The sequence below is a fragment of the Podarcis gaigeae genome, assembly GCF_964106915.1.
Source record: "Podarcis gaigeae genome assembly, chromosome: 1".
Lineage (NCBI taxonomy): Eukaryota > Metazoa > Chordata > Lepidosauria > Squamata > Lacertidae > Podarcis > Podarcis gaigeae.
Genome location: NC_139678.1, coordinates 108,933,390 through 108,954,069, shown reverse-complemented (window position 1 = coordinate 108,954,069; position 20,680 = coordinate 108,933,390). Strand labels below are relative to the sequence as shown.

At 42.6% G+C, this 20,680-nt stretch overlaps 1 protein-coding gene across 9 annotated transcripts in view; it reads left to right on the top strand.

Moving 5' to 3' along the window:
• The first annotated feature begins 1,770 nt into the window (after window positions 1-1,770).
• The window catches only part of COBLL1 (cordon-bleu WH2 repeat protein like 1), an 83,353-nt gene continuing 64,443 nt past the window's right edge, over window positions 1,771-20,680 (top strand). For 4 of the 9 annotated variants that reach the window (XM_083704488.1, XM_083704482.1, XM_083704484.1 and 1 more), the window contains exon 1: window positions 11,557-11,768. In XM_083704488.1, the coding sequence (XP_083560614.1) occupies window positions 11,572-11,768 (197 nt within the window). In that variant the 5' untranslated portion in view covers window positions 11,557-11,571. Of the gene's footprint in view, window positions 2,746-11,133; window positions 11,172-11,556; window positions 11,769-17,135; window positions 17,234-20,680 lie in introns of those variants that run through there. The other 5 variants (XM_083704487.1, XM_083704481.1, XM_083704480.1 and 2 more) reach the window with 4 other exon arrangements.

Genomic DNA, 20,680 nt, shown 5'->3' with positions numbered 1-20,680 from the left:
TATGATCTTCTTGCCAGCTTTAAGGAGACCAAAAACAAGTCCAGCACAGAGCCAGTTTTGGTTATCTGCATTTGTCAGATAAACAGCAATCATATGATGCCAACTGAACATAAGAAAAGCCCTGCAGGATTTCACAAAAGGCCCATCTTCCCCAGTATCCTGTTCTCACAGTGGCCAACCAGATGTCTATCAGAAGCCCTCAAGAAGGAAGTTTATTTACAAATGTACAGAGGGTCTGGCTTCTCCAGAGGATTGGGGGCCCCTGATGTCACACAATGTCCTGACGTCACAAGAAGCCAGGGGGTAGAGCCAAACTCCCTCTGAAAATTTAGGGAGCCCGACCCCCTAAAAAATACATTTGGGGCATCTGAAACTGTCTTGGCCCCTCGGAGTCAGTGCCAGGTGCAAATATGTAACCCACACTTTCATTAAAAAGCATGCCATGCCCACAATATAAAAAGGCAGAATGCAACATATAAAAACAAAAGAAACAAAGATCCATAAAAGCGTAATTAAAAACATTATTATATACTGACTGGGTTAAAAAGAAAATTCATTTCGCAGAGGCCTGTCAAACAATAAAGTCTTCAAGAGGCATCTGAATGAAGGAATGGTTCTACTGAATCACTACAGTAGGGAGTTCCACAGGGCTTGGCCTGCCACATGGAAAAAAAAAGCTGTCTCTGGTGATGGCCCCAGGGGCTTGGGGAACCAACAGAAGTGCCCCATCAAAGGATCTCAGTGATCAAGGTGGAACATAAGGAATCAGGTAGTCCTTGTGACATGAGCACAACAGCAGTCTTCCCATCTGTGTTCTCCACAACTCCAATACATCTTCAAATCCCTGCTCAGTCAGCAAGCTCACTGAATGACCTTGGGCTTGTTCTCAGTTCTCAGCCTAAGCTTCCTCGCTGGGTTGTTGTGAGGATGATAAGGACAAGGGGAGGAAAAAGCAATGTACCCATTTTAAGGAAAGGTGGAACATAATACAGAGTGACTCCTTTAAAAGAGGCCCCATGGATACAGAGTACACATGTTCCACGGGGCCTCTTTTAAAAGACTCACCCTGTATAAATGTAATAATAACTAAATGTAGCCTGGGCTTTTATGGGCTAGAGCAGTAGTTCTCAAAGGTGTGGCAGGAAAAGATGGCAAGTGTGAAGATTCAAGGACCATCAAAGAAACATTTCAACATTTCAGTGTAGTATAGTATCAAATGATTATTATTTATTTGCAGAATATGGATACTCAGGGGCATCGGCTATTCTACCATTCTCCACTTCATATTGTTGTGAATGGGGATTTTCATTTCTCAACAAATATGAAAGATCAGAAAAGAGAAAAGCTTCTTTGTGTTGATGAGAATTTGTCTGTCTCAAACTGGACCTAAATAATTGAGTTTTTAATATTTGGTTGGAAGCCAAATTAATAATAATAATCAATAAGGGTAATAATAATAATTTAGTCATTCTTAAGGTACATATGTAAGTGGCTCAATTATCATTATATTTTGGGAATGATTCATTCATTATAGCTGCATTGTTTTATACTTTCTGCACGTCCCATGATCACATTATAAAGTAGTTGTGCTCTGCGTTCTAAATCAAGCACTGCCAAGAGTTCTTTCTTTCCGTTTCTCAGGGTATTTCTTATCAATAACAAATTGGGCAGTGGCGCGAGCAATTCTTTATTCCCAAAGTGTGGCGCAGAGAAAAAAAAGTTTGAGAACCGCTGGTTCATCAGGCTGCACGAAGCGTTCTCCTCCAGCAGAAGAGGCGGGAAAAGAGCAGGAGAGGTCGAAACGAGGAGCGCAGGGCGAGACGCTGCAGGATCAGTCCCTCCCACTCCCCCCACCTGCAAGGGGCTCTCGGTCCGCTTGGCTTTCCCGCCCTAGCGGCCGGAATGGGGGACGGCAGCTTGGAGCAGCCCGTTAACGGGAACAGCTGCTGCTCCGGCTCCGGCAGTTCGCTGGGTGAAAAGAGGGGGGAATTCCAGCGCCGAGGCTGAGCCCGGGAAAACGTGCGGAGGGACGGCGGCGCGCGCGTGTGGCGAGGCCAGTGTGCGCCAAGGCGGGAAGCCGCAGCTAGGGCTCCCCCGAAGCGGAGGGAGGAGGAGGAGGAGGAGACGGCGGCCACCGCCAGCAGCAGCGCGGAGGAACAGGGAAGCTCTGTTTCCCTCTGGCGTTTGCGTCCGGGAAGGCTCCTCGCTGCCAGTTCCCCACTCCCTGGCGAAGTTTTCCAAGGTGTGGTTTCAAAGGGCAGCCTCCCATCCCTCTGGCGCTCCGTGCCGGGCTCCCGCTGAGCCCCAGGGGAAGCAGCAGGAGGAGGAGGAGGAGGGAGGGAAGGAAGGAAGGAAGGAGAGAGAGAGAGAGAGGGAGGGAGGGAGGGAGGGAGAGGGAAGTTCAGAGCGGACCGTCTGGGCGCGCGAGGGCAGCAGCCGCAGCCGGGGAAGGAGGCGAAGAATGCAGGGCTGCTGCCTCCCAGGGCGGCGGGACGGCGCGCTCCGTCGGCGTGGGGGCGACAGCCCTTGCCGCCGCCTCTGAGCGCGCTCTGCCCCTCCGCCGCCGCCACAGGTGAGACGGGCGGGCGGCTGCCTTTGCCTGCGCGCCTCGGCGGGGGCGCTTTCCTTCGCGCGCCGCCGGAAAAGACTTCCAAGCTCCTCCACCTGGAGCCTGCAGCCTCAGCCGCCTCGGAGAGGAATGGACGGCCAGACGTGCGCCGCACCGGCTCGCCTCCCTCCTTCCGGGTAAGCAGCACCCGCAGCCTTTGCCGTCTGCTTCAAGGCGCGCGGAAGCAACGCAAACCACCCCCGACCCCCAGCCATTGCAAGCCTCTGCGGATTGAACGATCAACTTGGCTAAGTTGCAACAAGTTGCCTTTCTGGCGCGCTCCGCCTCCTTTTCTTCTGCCCTGGCCAAGAGGTCGAGAGTTTCAATAGAGGTGGAGCGGGGTGGGTGGGGGCGTTTTTGTTTGGGGTGGTGCTGGTTTTGACTCAACAGAGACCTCAACACGTGAAGAACGTGGTCTGTAGAGTTGCTGTGATCATAGAATCCATGAAATGTAGAGTTGGAAGGGACCCCCTATGGTCATCTAGTCCAGCCCCCTGCAATGCAAGAATCTCAGCCGAAGAATCCCCGATCTTCAAGGAAGGAGAGACCGCCATGTCCCAAGGGAAACCCGTTCGGCTGTCGAACAGCTCTTAGTCGAACAGGGCATTTCCTCTTTGGATTTAGTTTCTGATTCTTCCTGACAGTTTGGGTGTTCTGTTTGGGGATTGCAGTTAAGACTCGCTGGAGTACTTCTGAGTAAGCATGCTTGCTTAGACTCGCACTGTAAGAAGCACGTATTTCATACTCACGTTACCTATCTATCTATCCATCTATCTGTCTATGTGTGTGTATCTCTTAAGCAGTGTATAGTATACACACTTGCTTGGGACTGGGAGCAGGCTGTGGGGCATTTACTTTGGAATAAGCAGATCAGGACTCAATGAAAAGGCATAAAACCCGACTACCCATTTAATGTTCCATGGTGCACATTTCCACATCAGTGTGCACAGGATTGTAGCCTGGTTTTGTGAGGTTGATTTTTTTGTGTGGGTTGGTGTTTTTTTTTTTGCGAAAGGCGTTCTATGATATAATGGAGAGCCAATCTGGTGTAAAATGCTGAGATTTTTCCTGTTATATTTATTAAAAGTTTGTGTGTGGGAGAAACCCATCCTTAGAAGTAAAATACAATGTGGAAACACTTGGAGAGGGAAAAGGGAGGGGATGTGGACAAAGTGTTCTGGTGAAAAAATAATACACCTTACAAGGCACCCTGTTCAGATTTAGTAAATACACCCATGGAGGTCAGGTCAACTTAGCTTCATAAAAGGCAATTGTTGGGCTCTAGCGTTTGAAAGGCAATACCTGGGAATGCTTAGGAATCTGCACAGAGTTTGAAAATCTCCTTGGCTACGTAGCAAACCATCTTTAGCATGTATGTGACTGTGATGTAGAGTTGAAGGGAAATCTCTCTTTGAACAGGAAAGTATATGTGGGGTGTTAGTGGAGGGAACAGCTGTGCTTCTAATAAAGAAAACCTTAAAACAAAATAAAAAATGCATAATTTAGTAGTGCAAGGAAGGCACTACAAGAATAACCTAATAAGTGTGCTTCATCTTCTCCCTATCTTTTGGTGACTGAAAAGAAAAAGCCACTAAACTGAAAAGTTGAAACTTGCCTCCAGTCCATTGGAATGGTTAGGTTCAATCATGCTTCCAAGGGGAATTAAGGGTGAATGTTGTTCCTGTGTCTCCAGTTCTTTTCACTTCCTCCTCAGGGGCTGCATCTGAAGAGTTAACAAGTGTGCTGACTGTACTTAGCGTTTGTGTACACAAAATAAAAGAACAGGTAGTTCAGCACATGGCAGCTAGACAATCTGAAAATATTGTTGGAGAAACTTATGTCCTGGCCTTGTCCAAAGAAACCAGGAGCAATGTAGCCAGGCTAAGTAACACTCTAGTCTCTTCCCCAAGGCATTTCATTGTTCATTTTGTGCAGGTATAAATGAGGGTGTGTGAAACAGAGTACGCCGCTCTGAAAATAATCTAATCTGTCTTTTGTGTCAGGTTTGTGTGCAAGTATAGTGGAAGCACAAAAGTGCAGATTTCATTTTTCCCTGTAGATTATGATAGGAATTTACTTTAGCAACAGGCCAGAACCTGTTCTTTCATATCATTGTACGTTAATATGTCTTGGTTATAGGCAGGAAATCTGTTGGGACACCAAGCCTATTTTAAAAGCTTAATTATGTGGAAGAAATATTTCTTAGTAGTCTGGATTAGCTGACAGTATTGCAGAGAGTACTCGCCGTGTCTGCGAGCCAGAAAGAGAAGTTGGAAAGAGAAGAATGGGTCTGCTTCTTGTCTGTTGTCCATGCTGAAGCAGAGCAAGTAGGGAAACTGTAACGGAAGAAGAACAAATCAGAACTCAAGTGCTGCTTGCTTTAATAATGCGAATAAAGGCTGTTAAATAAAAATAAGACAATAATGCAAAACGCATGTGCTGTGGTTTTGGGATCAGGGCCAAAGGATGTAATGAACACTCCGAAGGGACATGAAGTGGCTCAACAAAGTGAAAAGGCATCTGCCCCGAACGATTCCTGGTTGGTAGACCACCTGCGAACCATATGTAAGGCCGCTCTGAGCTCCATGGAGGGAAGACTATAATATAAATAGTACAGATAAGTGGCTGATGGGGTGTTTTTTTGTTTCAAGGCACCTGGTGCCTCCTAGCAAACTTCATTTAGGTTGAAGTCCCTCTGCTTTGTGTGTGCCCCTTACTTTGATTCAGAATGGTGGAATATCCTTTGGCTTTTCATAGGACTCTTAAATTTACAGTGGCACCTCGGGTTATAGACGCTTCAGGTTGCAGACGCTTCAGGTTACAGACTCCGCTGACCCAGAAATAGCACCTCGGGTTAAGAACTTTGCTTCAGGATGAGAACAGAAATCGTGCTCCGGCGGCGCGGCGGCAGCAGGAGGCCCCATTAGCTAAAGTGGTGCTTCAGGTTAAGAACGGACCTCCAGAACGAATTAAGTTCTTAACCCGAGGTACCACTGTATACCTCTGGGGTTATTGTTTAGAATGCCTACAGTCTAAATTGTTTTGAAATGTTTTTAATGTTTTATTGTTTTATTTTTTATGTTTGCTGCCCTGGAAGGAAGGCCAGGATAGAAATTTAATAGAATAAATATACAGAAAAGTGAGCTATAAACCAAGTGACCTTTGTTATGCCCCAGTTCATATATTTCACTTTAAAAATGCGTGCATTTCTACTCCACTTACTCATAAAATGTCTTAGACATGTCATTTTTTGGGGAAGTGCAAACAGATTGTTATTCCATTTAGGATATGACAGAGTAGCACTCTTCCAGGTTTTGTTTTGCATGCTGAAGATCTCAAATTCATTTACCAGCTTCTCTGGGTAGGGCTGCGTGAGATGCCTGTCTAAAACTTGGGGAGAGCTGTTGCCAGCCAGAGTGCAATCCTAGTACTATACAGGTTTCCTCAGAAGCAAGTCCCACTTTGCTCAGTTAAGCTTCCTTCTAGGTAAGTGTGAATAGGATTATGCTGTCAAAGGCGTTTCAGGAACAATACCAAAGAAAATCCCAAAGAAAACATCATTGTCTCTCTTCCCTGTACTTGGGAGAGTTGGTTGCAGAGAAGTTAGCTTATAAAGGCCACCTGCACAGAAGCAATACCAAGGTAGCTTTGCTTTAGGGAAGGGCTGTCACACAATGTAGAACATACGTTCTGTGCGAAGAAGGTCCCAGGTTGGGGCTGAGAAGGATTGCTGGCTGAAACCCTGGAAAACTCCTGTCAGGTTAATGAGCTAGATGGACCCATGTATAAGGTGGACTTGGTATAAGGTAGTCTTTTTTATATGTTCAGACATAGTATACAAACAGCTATTGAACTCGTAGGAAATGGTGCACAAGAATACTAGCATCTCTGGACTGTGCAACTCTCTCTTGTCCCTTGCCAGTGGATATCTGCTGTGGGGACTAGGTAGGAAATAATGTGAAGAAGAAGAGAAGAAGAGTTTGGATTTGATATCCCGCCTTTCACTCCCTTTAAGGAGTCTCAAAGCGGCTAACATTCTCCTTTCCCTTCCTCCCCCACAACAAACACTCTGTGAGGTGAGTGGGGCTGAGAGACTTCAAAGAAGTGTGACTGGCCCAAGGTCACCCAGCAGCTGCATGTGGAGGAGCAGAGACGCGAACCCGGTTCCCCAGATTACGAGCCTACCGCTCTTAACCACTACGCCACACTGGCGTAGTGAGTGAGTGAGCTGAAGCACCCTCGAGTTAGGAATGTCCTTTAGGTGAAGTACATTCAGTCCCCTAAATTAGTGTTTTCTGAGATGTGCTGTTGGGGAGGTATGCTTTGAACAAGATGAGAAAACCATTGTTGAGGTCACCTATAGCCTTTTGGTGACGATATCTGTTCCTCCTCCCCACCCCCTTCCATACTCTAAAATGTGCTGTTGAAAAGGAAATATTTGCTAACTTTTATATCCATGTGGTCCTCAACTCAGTGTTGTGTTTTCATTTGTTTGGGGCTGCCATAGCGACCATAGGAAATACTGTAGATATGGGGGGGGGGGGAGAGACCCATCCGTACACAAGATCAAGTGACTCAGCTAAGTTCCCTTGCTAAGTCATAAATGAGTAACATGTTGTGTATTTCTGGTGTGAGGTTCAGCCCTGGTTTGTAGTAGCTTGGTATCCACTAATCTTTATTTCCCATAATTATTATTTTTTAACTGTTAGAATTTAACTGGTAAACACGACCCACTGAAACATTTTATTGCAGCACAGCAGTTCCCACGCCTCCGTATCTGAACGAGGTTACTGGAAAGATTGTGTAATCCCCCAAAGGGGACAGTGTTTGTAATAGCAATTTCCAATGAATGAATGAATGAACAACACAATGAAGGCAGTCTCTTCCATGAACTGATGTTCATATGTTCTTAGAATGGATGTGGCAGTTAAACCCCACGCTAGCTGAAAGCAATTGATTTTTGAATGAAATATGCATGTGCATTCCTTTATTGTAACATCAAAATGCAGATGCTACGGCTGTAAACATCATCTGGAGGCTGGAATGAGAAACAGTAGGGATCCATATGACTGCTGACAGGAGCAGCAACTGAAATGTATGATGCGATGCCATTGCATTGCTCATTTCTCCATTCCACTTTATTAGCTTCTGTTTCTGGGGGTGGGAAAAATTCATGGTGTGATGAAGTCCTATCACAAGGTTTAGTTTCTTGGATATTACTGGGGAGAGAAGGGGAGGAAAGAGATACGGGGAAGCTGCTTTAGAGGCAGCCACATGACTTCTGTTGCATTTTATTTTTTTACTATTAAGTTGCAGAAGTACACTCCCCACATAGCCCAAGTAACTTCATGTTTCCTAGCAGCTTGTTCATCCTACCACAAGGCTTTTTTAACTGAAGCAGCAACTCTCCTGGAGTTGGAGAGAACATAGGGAACAAATATGTGTGGCACTTAAATCATCCTAGTTTCTCTAAGTAGCGAAAAATAAAACAGATTTAAGGGCAGTGTGCTAAGGTCAGTGTTCTAACCACCTTTTCCTCCTTTAGCTGATTCTTGACTCCCTTGCCATCTGAAGGTACAGTTACCTCCCTAGTTTGTTTGCTGCTTCTAGCATTTGAAGAGTTATTATGATGATTGTTGTTGTTGTTGGTCTTAATGTTTTCAGTAGTGACATACTCCTCAGATTCTTTTTTTTTTTTTTTTGGTATCTGTTATTATCTGTGTGCCTTTGTTCCCCTGAAGTTTGTGTTCTTTGCAAAAAGCCATATCCTTATGATGAAAACAATATTGTATAGATAATTACAAATTGATTCAAAGCTGAATAAAATGCACAGAAAAGCACACTTAGGTAAATATGTGATCTGTTTTGCAATAGAAGTCGGGATAGGATCAGTATAATTGCTTGGGAAGATTGGCATTTCTCAAGAGAAGTGGGAGGTGGAACAGAGGATCACATGGTTCTTGCTTATGGATTTTACCATACTGGAATTCCGTTCTGCTTTCATTAAGGTTCAGGTTTTGTTCTTTTGTTTATGTTCCCCACCCCTAGCCTTTCAGGTGGGACAGGCTATAAATGATAATTAAGCAGGAACGCTCTTGGCTTAACTCTGGCTACAAAAACCCAGTCCAAAGGAAAATGTGTTAAAATGGCTTGAGCTTTGGCCTGTCCCCATGAAGACGGGAGCTGTGAGGCAGACACTAGTCATCTTTCTTTAGGGAAACCCTGCTCTGAAAAACATATACAAACAGAAGATATTGGGGTGTATGATGTTGGCTGCCCTTGTAGCATAGTGGTGAGGCAGGGTTTCCCAAACTTGTTGGGAGGACTACAATTCCCATCATCCCTGGCTAGCAGGTCCAGTAGTCATGGATGATGGTGGTTGTAGTCCAGAAACAGCTGGAGACCCAAGTTTGGGGAAACCCTGGGTTAGAGTGTCAGACTTGGACCCAGACTCCGAGGTTCAAAAATTCTGTAAGTCATGAACTCCTTTGGAAGCCCTTTGGTGATTCGCTCTCTCTTTCTGCCTACCATACAGGGTTGCAGTGTGGGTAAAAAAGGAGGGCAAGAACCTTTTATACTACTTTGGAATTTATTGAAGAAGGGACAAGATAAAAATGTAGTAGTGATAACCATAAAAAAGACTAGAGAAGTTTGTGTAACAAATATTGAGAATGGAGAGGAAGAATGATCTAGTGAAATTCTGTAAACCGGTCCTTTCTGCTGCAGCTAAATAATATACTTAAAATATATGTACATGAAATATAATAAATACTTTTGCCTTTAAGCCATTTGTTGCTCATCCCCGAAAAGAATGCACTAGCTTTTTCTGTGCTTCAGACTCCCTAAATTTCATTATTTATTTACCTGAAGAGAGGCTAGCGAACATCACAGTGCAATATTTTTTTTAAAACCACGAGTCCGACCTGAAAGAATACGATTATACATTTTAAGTTGGCTGCTCAGAATCAGGTTTAAGCACTTCCCTTTCTCCTGCAAAAATGTTATGCACTGCAGCCAGTTGAAATTTAGAAGATGGCGGTAAACTGCAGTGTGTGAACGTTTCCTTTGAAAATATCTGTAGACATAATTCCAAGCAGGCAGTTTCAAAACCCAGTGTTTAATTTTCTTTTATTGCTTTATCATGGAAGGTGCTAAGATGACCTCGTGGTAAGGAGGGTGGAAAGTGATTTGGGTAGTTGTAGTACCTCTTCTCTGTTCTGAAACTAAGCTGGTGCCAAGTAGGCCTATGACGCAGGCCTGTAGTGTTTTTAATCCTGCTGTGTCCAGGAATTGGTGTGGTTCCTAGTATAGCTTGCCAGAAATCCTCATTGCGTGTTTGAAATATCTTCAGTGCTGATGTTGTAGCCTTTCACCACTGGAGAGTGTTGCTGTGGGAAGCAGATCAAGGGAGCTTTTGGGGGTTGGGGAATGTAGCTACCAGGGTGGAAAAAAAAGATGTGTGGGAAGATAATGTGCACATGAGGAGCAGAAACAAGGGTGTGCAAGTAGAATTTAGCTCAAGATGAATGCTGTCCTGTCAGAAGTCTATAAACAAATGATAGGGCTTATGGATGACTATGTGTTGAAGGTATATTTTAAGAGAGAAAAGAGGTCCAAAACTTGAGAATATTACTGAATATGTTATTGTGTATATGTGTGTTCTGCAGGAAAATATAAATGCATTTGGGTGCTTTCTGTAATAGTATGGTGCTTTTATTCTTAAGTTTGAAAACAGCTCTTACTGCTAAGCATTTTTATACTTGGAAAAACTGTTTTGACAATTCGGTGTTGTGATTTTGTTTTAGGTGTGAAAACAGTTAGGAAATGGAATCGGTAAAGAGCAAGAACACCATACTATTACAGAAGGCATATTAAATGCATAAATATACAATAAAGCAGTTAGCAATATGTAAATCTGGTGAGCTAGTATTGCACCCATAGGCAAAACAATGCCCCTGAACAGCACTGTGCTCTTAGATACCTTCTGTCTCAATATTTTGACCCTTACCCAGCCTACCACTGCATCCAGTCGCTGGCTTAAAACAGTCACAGACTTTTGGTTGGAAACACAAGGTTCTTCTTATTCTAAGTTTGAAACCATACTGGACCCTACTAGCAGCTTTACTGCTAGGAGACAGTCCATCTCAAAACAATCTTTCCAGTGAAAACTAAGGAGATGGTTTTCTTTGGGCAGCCTGTTGAGGCCTAAACAAAATTTTGGATAAAGTCGTCGACCATTTTGCGTGGGGATTCTGTTCCCCGCCACCACATGCGTTGGTGCAGCATGTATAAACGTGCCCCCCCGCCTCGTTCTACTCTGCCCCTGTCCTACCTTCTTCCAGATCTAAAAGGACCTGTTCATTGACAATCACACGTCAGTTGGATGCATCTAAAATCATCTAAAATGGTCACCGCCTATACATGTAGCATAAATTTGCATCTTGAAGGCCTGTGTTTTGCATAACAAAAAAGATGCCAGCTTTGAAAAGAAAAAGAAACAACTGCTACACTAATGCATGAGTAAGCATGCCTGGTAGGCAATGCGGGTTAAAGTATTTAGCGCGTAAGTAGTTTATGTCATATAGATAACAGTGGCTATATGCCAGTTGTTTATATATAAACACTGTTATATTGTGTTTTTTCTTTAAGAATGATCTGAAGGTTCTGCGGCGATTAAGAGAACAATCTTCATCTATCTGGGAGGTGTTGCCCTAGGGAGCCTGAATGTTTGTCAGCTGCTGAATATGATGAAAAATTGTTTTCTTTTGTTGATTTGGCTGAGTGCAGCAGGACTCTCATGAACTCTTAACAAAAATTATACTGAGAACTATGTGAGAGAGAACGCTTCTTCAGCAAATTCTTAAGACTTGTGAAAGATTGCTGAGTAATATCTGCATTATTCTTTCTTATTCATAAACACAATTAAAATGCAGTGGACAAGAGTTTGTGAATAACACTGGGGCATGTTTGGCATTTGTGGAAAGATTTGTGGCATTGCGAGGAAGGTTGAAACCTGGCAGAAGGCGAGGCCTTTGACAGGGACTTTTGCATCCCACAGTAGTTTAAATCCAACTCTGGTCCCTGTAACCTCACTTCTTGCAGTGAGGGAACCGCCAGGAGGTCCTCAGAGCTGGATCTGTTTCCAGAATGAACGATGGAGGTATACAGGGCTGAAGCTGTTTAGAGCTTCAGCACTTTGAATTGCGCTTGGAAATGTACTGGGAGCCAATGTATAAGTTTTAGGACTGGTGTTCTATATGGTCCCGGTGGCCGCTCCCAGTCACCAGTCTGGCAGCTGCATTCTGGATTAGTTGTGATAGTAGTAGTAGTAATAATAATAATAATAATAATAATAATAATAATAATAATAATAATTTATACCCTGCCCATCTGGCTGGGTTTCCCCAGCTAATCTGGGCGGCTTCCAACTGAATATTAAAAACAATACAGTGTCAGACATTAAAAATTTCCCTAAACAGGGTTGTCTTTTAAAAGTAAAATAGTTGCTTATTGCCTTCATGGGAGGGTGTTCCACAAGGCAGGTGCCACTACTGAGAAGGTCCTCTGCCTGGTTTCCTGTAACCTCACTTCTCGCAGTAAGGGAACCACCAGAAGGCCCTCGGCGCTGGACTTCAGTGTCCGGGCTGGATGATGGGGGTGGAGATGCTCATTCAGGTATACAGGACCGAGGCCGTTGTAGTTTCCAAGACACCTTCAAAGGGCAGTCCCATGTAGAGCGCATCACAGTAGTCCAAGCAGGAGATAACAAGAGCATGTACCATTATGGCGAGACAGTGTGCAGGTATACCAGATGCAGAAGAGCCTGCTGGATCAGGCCTGTGGTTAACCCAGTCCCAACATTTGTGTTCTCACAGTGGCCAAAGAAGATGCCTTTTGGGAAGCCCAAAAACAAGACCTGAGCACAACAGAACTCTCCCCTCCTGTAGTTTCTGGCAACTGGTATTCAGAGGCATAGTACCTTTGACAGTGGAGGTAGTACAGTGGTACCTTGGGTTACATACACTTCAGGTTACAGACGCTTCAGGTTGCTAACCCAGAAATATTACCTCAGGTTAAGAACTTTGCTTCAGGATGAGAACAGAAATCGTGCGGCGGCAGCGTGGCGACAGCAGCGGGAGGCCCCATTAGCTAAAGTGGTGCTTCAGGTTAAGAACAATTTCAGGTTAAGAACAGACCTCCAGAACGAATTAAGTTCTTAACCCGAGGTACCACTGTATAGAGAAATCAGAAACGGTCTCTATAGTATCTCATTATGTAGAATATAAATCACAATAAGGCAGTGAGTAAAGATCAAAGTAATGGATAAAAACAATACATGAAACAATCCAACCACAGAAAAGTGTAAAACAAATCACCAAATGTCAATTCGTAATTGCTCAATAACAAGGGCAGTTCAAAACAACTCAGAAGCCTAAAATAAAACAGTCCCTTCCAACAGGCTGTACAAGAAACACCCAATTAATTCATATTGCAATAAAACCCAAGAACCATTAGTATTATTCATAAGCTTAAAAACTGCACGATTAACAGCCTGTAAGACAAGACCTGCCATTTGCCAGGGAGGTGGTGGCGAATCTTTGGAAGCCCAAGATGTGCTGGATGTTAAGTAATCTACTTTGTTAGTATGAGAAACGTGGCTCAGTCTTATTTAAAAGGCGTCTTTGAACAGCCCACAGAGCAGTGTGAACAATGCTTGTTCTGTGTTAGACTAACAGAAGCCAGGCTCTGACATTCCTTAAAATACCAGTGGCCGAAAGAATTTCTGATGTGGCCTGATGACTTACCCAAATTCTGCCTCGATTAAATTAGAAACCTAAACCGTGTTGCTTTAAGATGCAGTGCCGTTTTGTTTGTGTGCTTCTGAGGAAGACTTTGTGACTTTTCCTTTTCTGTTATAGTGGTGCATCTTAAGAACACTTGGAATTGTAACAAGAGAGCAGTGAAGGGTCTGGAACTCTTAGCCATTTCGGTCCTGAGTTTTGTCTTCTAAGTACAAAGAGATTTTGATTTCTGATTCTCTCTCTCTCTCTCTCTCTCTCTCTCTAATGAAACATTAACTCATCCTATAGAATAAGGCAGCTTCTCCGAACCTGGTTCGATCCAGGTGTTTTGAACTACAGTTCCCTTCACCCCCAGACCATTAGCCATGTTTGGCTGGAGCTGATTATAGTCCAAAGCACTTGGGAAAGTTTAAAAAGACTAGAAGAAGGCAGCTGAAGCTGAGTTAATGCATGCATGCCCATTGCTTGGTAACCTAAATGACCAAAGAAACCAGTGCAGATCACCCTAACTGTCAGAGTTTCACATCATCTCCAGTACATTCCCCTACTCCCAACAGAGAGAGTTCACATGTTCACATGAGTCCCTGAGTGGTGTAGGATAAACCATGTACATGCACATCTGAATTAGCACATAGACCAAAAACAAATCAGAAGATGAACGTAGAAGCAGATCACAAGAGTTGCCATGGTTTCAGTCTAAATGGCTGTATTGCTTAGTTTCAAATATTCCCTGCAAATAGTCTTGTGTGTGTATGTGACATCTGTCCTTTTCTGACTTGGTTGTTTTTAAAATCAGAATACTTTCCCTAACTTTCCAACATAAAAATTGCATCCTTTTGGAAAATAATCATATGCTCCTCACAAAACGTATTAGAAATATACTTCCTGTTTGTGTGCCCATTGAGTAAGTAAGCAGAAGATTAAGCAAGCTTTGGGAATCGTTCACCATAATAGGTTCAGGTTCAGCCACTAATCTTACCAGAAATGTGGTGGGAAGCTTGCAACAGGCTCTTCCTGTTGTACAGATAACAATGAATATTGTTTTCTTTGTTGTCATTGCACTGACTTTCACATGCTTCCAATTTAAATTGTTTGCAGCTGTTTTTCAATCGGAGTTAAATCAGACAATTAAAGAAGGGAGAGGAATACCTGAGTACCTCCCTATTGTTTAGCACAGCGTTGCAAGTTTACCAACTTTTGCAAAAGCTACTTAATATGTTTTAATGTTTAGGTAGACAGGCAGAACAGATCTGATATTGCAGAATGATGCAGATTGTGTCTTTGCTTAGCTATGTTGTGTAATAATAGGAGGTGTGTGGGTGCTTTTTATTTTTTAAGTATTAGGTGGGTCAACATTTGTGGCCTAGGGAACATATAAAAGTTAAGTGTGTAGTATCTCGGCCAATTCAGGAAAGTGATTTTAAAATCTCCCTTGCGTTGTTGTTCCCTTGCTCCATTGCTCCCTTGGTTTGCTGCATGTCAGGTGCAGCAAACTGCAGACTTACATGCTTTCCTTGCTCCAACCCCTGTGTGGCTGAGAGAAGATCGAGAATCTTCTGCTTCCACTTCAGATTGGCTGCAGTTTAGTGTGTTGTTGGAAATGCAAACTGTAGTTAATCTTAACAGGATGGTTGTTTTTTTAACCTAGCCAACTTCATATACTACAGTTTGAAATTGGCTTGTTTTGACAAACCACAGTTGTGATTAACCTCAGTTTGTCTGGGTGTGGTTATGAAGAACAAACCATGGCTACTCTAAAATGGAAGCCAAAGCTTCTAAACCACCTCCTCTTGGAGAAGAACGAGCCAGGTAGGGTGCATGAGCCTCATTCTTGCTGTGACTTGTCCTCATAACACTAAACTATGGTTCAAATTTCAGCTTTATGTGTGAATGAGACCATTGACTGTTTAACTGAGTACAGTGGTACGTTGGGTTAAGAACTTCATTCGTTCTGGAGGTCTGTTCTTAACCTGAAACTGTTCTTAACCTGAGGTACCACTTTAGCTAATGGGGCCTCCCGCTGCTGCTGCGCCGCATGATTTCTGTTCTCAACCTGAAGCACAGTTCTTAACCCAAGGTACTACTTCCGGGTTAGCAGAGTCTATAACCTGAAGTGTTTGTAACCTGAGGTACCACTGTACTGACTACAGTGACTGGGAGTTGCTCTCCGGGGTTTGAGACAAGAGTGCTATTTGGAGATGGCAGGGATTCTACCTTGGACCTCTTGCTTTTAAAGCATATACTCTACCACTCATGTATGGCCTATCAGCTGAAATCATGGCTGTGAATTCATTGACAATTGTAGATGTTGGTGTCACACATCTAGGCCACATCAACTCACCATCAAACGTATTGATTTACTCATGAGAATTGGTGATCATTATAAAAGACGAGTCAAAATGTGTGTTACAGAGGACCAGACTTGTAGTTCTTCTGTTTCTCTCATTTCCAAGTGGTATTGGAATGGAAATAATTGCCACCAAGGTAAAGCCTGAGGTGCCTTTTGTCTGTCCAGCTTTAGTTCAAATAGATTGATGTGCAAAATTGTAAAAAGAGGTGGACATGAGATTTGGAGATTAAACGCTGCAGCTTTATTAAAATAACCGAAGTTAGAAATAACCAGTAGGATGAGCAAAGACGGGAGTAATTAAGCTACCTGCACTTGCCAGGGGAACTGGTATGACTGTGCAGCCACAAACAGCCAGGGCTCAAGCCTGAGCCACCTAAATAGCATTTGTGGGCTAATCTGTAAGGAGGTGAGTAGCAGATAAACACATAGCAGCTGACTAGCTCTGCTGTGCAGTGCCTGCCCAGGCCCTACCCTAGAGCCACAGAGCACCATGTAATCCTTACAGTAGGTGCAGAAGCAGGAGTTGCCACCACGGTAATATATCTAGAATACAGAATTCAGACAACCAAAGTCCTAACTGTATACTGTTTTTATTTCCTAGACCTGGACAGTACCACAAATATGGTGCTGATAACTATCCTTGACTGCAAGTAAATACAAAAGCAGGACCCTAAATTGCCTCTTAGAATGAATTAGAAACACAAAGACTGTGCTTTCTAAGTTTACTTGCGTTTCTAAATTCTGCTCTCTGTTTATCAGAATGGCCAAACACTATGAAGCCGAGGTGCTTATTGGGATATTGAGAAGCCTTAACATTCTCTTCCCTTATGGTTGTGCAAGTATTAAAAAATCGTTCTCCTGATATTGCTCTTCCAGTCCTTAATAGTGAGGATGCCTTACTGTGCCTGTGAATAAATATTACAAATCACAGGAACATTGCAAGCTTGAGAAATACTCTTCTTTTTCTTGGGATGAAAAGGAACACACCCAAAAATTACCTGGCATAAAAACCCACTCTGGTCTCTCTCTCTATTTATAGTGGTGTAGTCCTTGGTTTTAATTCTTTTCCATCGTCCAAACAGCCAGCTCTTCATTCTACAGTTCCTTACGCTGAAAAGCAGCCAAAACTAGCACAGGAGAGGGAGGTGGTTGTGGTTGTGGAAGGATTTCCAGCTTGCCAAAACTCAGCCCAGAGCAAATTTGTTTATGGCATAGTTGTGTAAACCTTTGGGAATCGTGTTCATGGAACAGCTGAAAGAATCACCCTTTGCAATATTGCCGGCTGGTAAAGGATAGGCTTTGTGTAGTGAACAGGCAGGGTTTGAATAGTTTACTCAACACCAACAGGTTGGGTTCCCAGAAGAAAGTTCACTTTTGTTGTGACAGCTCGGAGGCTTCCCTCCTCCCTCCTTCTCATTATACAAGTAGTCATTACTCTGATGCAGTCATAGAAACTCTGCTTGCTTTCAGAAGGTAAGTAGCTGGGATTTTGTTGGTGTAGTCAGTCCTTTCAGAGTGAAGACTACAATAACAATAATACTTTTAATTTATGTCCTGTCCCCTGATGAAGTTCTGTTGCATATTCATCAAAGATGCCACTTTGTGTTGCAGTTTGGTGTATAATTGCTTTTTCTTAAAGTTAGCTTTTATCAACAAGTTTTAGATAGAAAGACAAAAAAGCAAAGTTACTTGCAAAATAACTATAATAATGAACATATCTAACTCAGACCTTGAATTTCAAACAGAGTTAAGTTCTCTGTAACATGCTGGCATCCCTTGCCCCCATTTTTACTCTCATCAGATTTTAACTATGGAATTAAAGGAGAGATTTTGATGACAGAATACTGCAGTACTAGTCCTGGTGAGCAAGAAGTGGCAAATATGCACTGAATTTGCCTTGGCGTTTCCCCTCCGGAATATTGGGGTTTCTTCTCTTTCTCTAGTACAGGTTTATAAAGTCTCAGATCAGAAGAAACCATTCATTCAGTGTTCATGTCGCCATCATAATTTTGAAATTCACAAAGATGAATCAATAGGTTGTCCATACTTAGACATTTAGGTATTCAAATCTAACTGATAAATGAACTCGGGGTGTGGGAATCTGGGTAAGCATATATTTAAAACGAATATTAATATATATTAAAATACTATATTGAAAAGCATATATCAAAAAGAACTTTTCAAATGTTTTATATTAATTGATGAATCGGGAACCTAAAGAGTAATAGCTTCGTGAGCCATCAGTTAGATTACCAGATCTTTAAAACATGTAAATTGATGCCTTATATTGTTGATCATCCCCAAAGCATCTTGAGAGTTTGCATTTTTCGTCCTGCTTTTAGGAAACGGAGATATTACTTCACTGGGCACAAACTGAATACAGTAATGTACATTTGGGTATGCACTGTATTTAAATATTTTACACTGTACCTGATTGGCTGCTTCAGTTCTATTGTGGCCTTTTGTTTAAGATATTGCTTGCCTCTGATTTGGTGATTGAAAACTGATGTGGAAACTTGTGAAATACTTGCTGTTGGGTGTTGCTGTTGTTGAGTCATTTAGTTGTGTCCGACTCTTCGTGACCCCATGGACCAGAGCACGCCAGGCACTGCCTCCCACAGTTTGGTCAAACTCATGCTGGTAGCTTCGAGAACACTGCCCAACCATCTTGTCCTCTGTCGTCCCCTTTTCCTTGTGCCCTCCATCTTTCCCAACATCAGGGTCTTTTCCAGGGAGTCTTCTCTTCTCATGAGGTGGCCAAAGTATTGGAGCCTCAGCTTCACGATCTGTCCTTCCAGTGAGCACTCAGACCTATGGGTAAGCAAAGGTTAATGTAGTCCTGAAATTATTTCCTCGAATCATAGAATGGTAGAATTGGAAGGTGCCACAAGAATCTCCTAGTCCCAACAACCCACAGTGCAGGAGTCTTTTCCCCAATGTGGGGCTCAAACCCACAACTCTCAAATTAAGAGTATCGTGCTCTACCAACTAACTTGACTTTCTCTGCATACTGATTTAATAGTGAGCTTCTTCAGCCCGTGAAAATGAAAGTACGGTAGTTAAACAAAAATTTAAAATGCATTGGTAAAATTAGTAGCTGACTTGTACTGTATTCTGTAAACAGCCTTAGGGGTCAATATACTGTCACCACGTCAGATACTGGTTTCCTAATTGTGCTTTTGGTGTTAGTTACACAGCTAACACCATTTGTTGTAACCTTGTTTCTGGTATGTCAAAAGTTGGCATTCTGGAAAAATTTACACTCATGTATATGAGTTTTTAAATATTTAATTTGGATAAAGCCCTTTTACATTTTTAAAACCAGACATCTGAACTTCTGATGCGAAACAGGTTGCTTTATTTCAACATTTTGTTGTCACATTGCATCCACTTAGATTGTTTAGCTATGTCCTGATTTCTTTCTTTCCTTTTTTCCTTTTTCTCTTTTTGCAAAAGATTGAAGATAAAATCCAGATGCTTCTCAGATAATGTCAATGGATGTTTCTTTCACTGGTATTTTAGCACAGCCTATCTTTTAGGGTTTGGTGTATTGGAAACAGTGCAGCAGACTGGCGTGACCCAGAGATTTGGAAAAAGACAAAACATTAGGTAAAATATTTGCATTAACAGGCCACTCATTTGGGTGATTTATCAAATTATTCCCGTGGATACAAATGCTAAAGTGTCTTATTATTGAAAGGTCACCCACAAAACATGTTTAGAAATGGACCTGTTTGCCGAAGCTGGTTTTTTAAAAAAGCAAATTGACTTATGGGATTGTATTTGGAAAAAGTGGCATGGATTACTTGCTCCAACAAAATGTATTTGTTCACATGAATCAACCCTGTATCAGTAATCAATCATCATACTGTTCTTTGCTGCTGTCAACAGCAAGGATGATGTGGGTTAAACTAGAACCTGGTTTAGAGAAAAAAACCTTGTCACAGTTAGGTAAAGATTGTGTTTCATTGAACCTGTATATCGGTGACAACTGTGGAATGTTACTAAGAGTTTAGGAGTGGTTTTTGTTGGGTAAGCTAACATGCCCTGCTGGCCTGATTGCCAAATCATTGGCATCGCTACAGTTACTGCTTATCGTAGCTGGCTCTCAGAACAGAGATTAAAATCATGACTCAGTTTCAGTCTGTGGTCTGAGAGCAAACTATGGCCTGTTTTGCATGTCTCGTTAAATAATAGTTAACAACAAACCATGGTTAAATGTTGAATGCACAGCCTGTTGGTGCATACTGTCTCTCTAAATAAACCATTTGACATCTCTCTAAATAAACCATGTCGGCCATGCACCAGCACATTGCTTGTTCACACAAAACAATAGTTTGTTTTTAATTCTGGCATAATGCCATTTGGAAACTGAGTTTGTGTGGACTGTCAGCAGTTGTTCCATATCTGGAGTGGATGGATAGAGGAATACTTTGTGGATATTTCTGTTTCTTAAAACAGGGCACCATAAGAATGGTATGCGTCCATAAATCGCTGTACAGTGACACACGTAATACTTCAGTTCCATGTGTATAATATGACACACTCTTTGGCTTTGCGTTTTGCAGCGGGGGAGTAGCCGAGATGCAGAAATAACAGAGAACGGTTTTTTAAAAGTGGAATTATTGGTGGACTGAGCCAAGAGAGAGGGTGACGTTGGGACGCATGTGTGTCGTGTCTCCTTTCCAGAAAATAGTTGGAAGAGAGTTGCATAGGTCCTTCTCACTGCCTAGCATTTTAATAAAAAAGAAAGAAACTCTTTTATTAGTGAAATGGCAACTCATTATATTTTTTTACGGAATAGTATATTGGTTGCTTTATATGTAATGAAATTAATACTACTTACATGCACACAAATGCAGACAAACATTTTTAATTCTGGTTAGATAGTTTCTTTGGGGGGGGAAGTGTTCATAAATA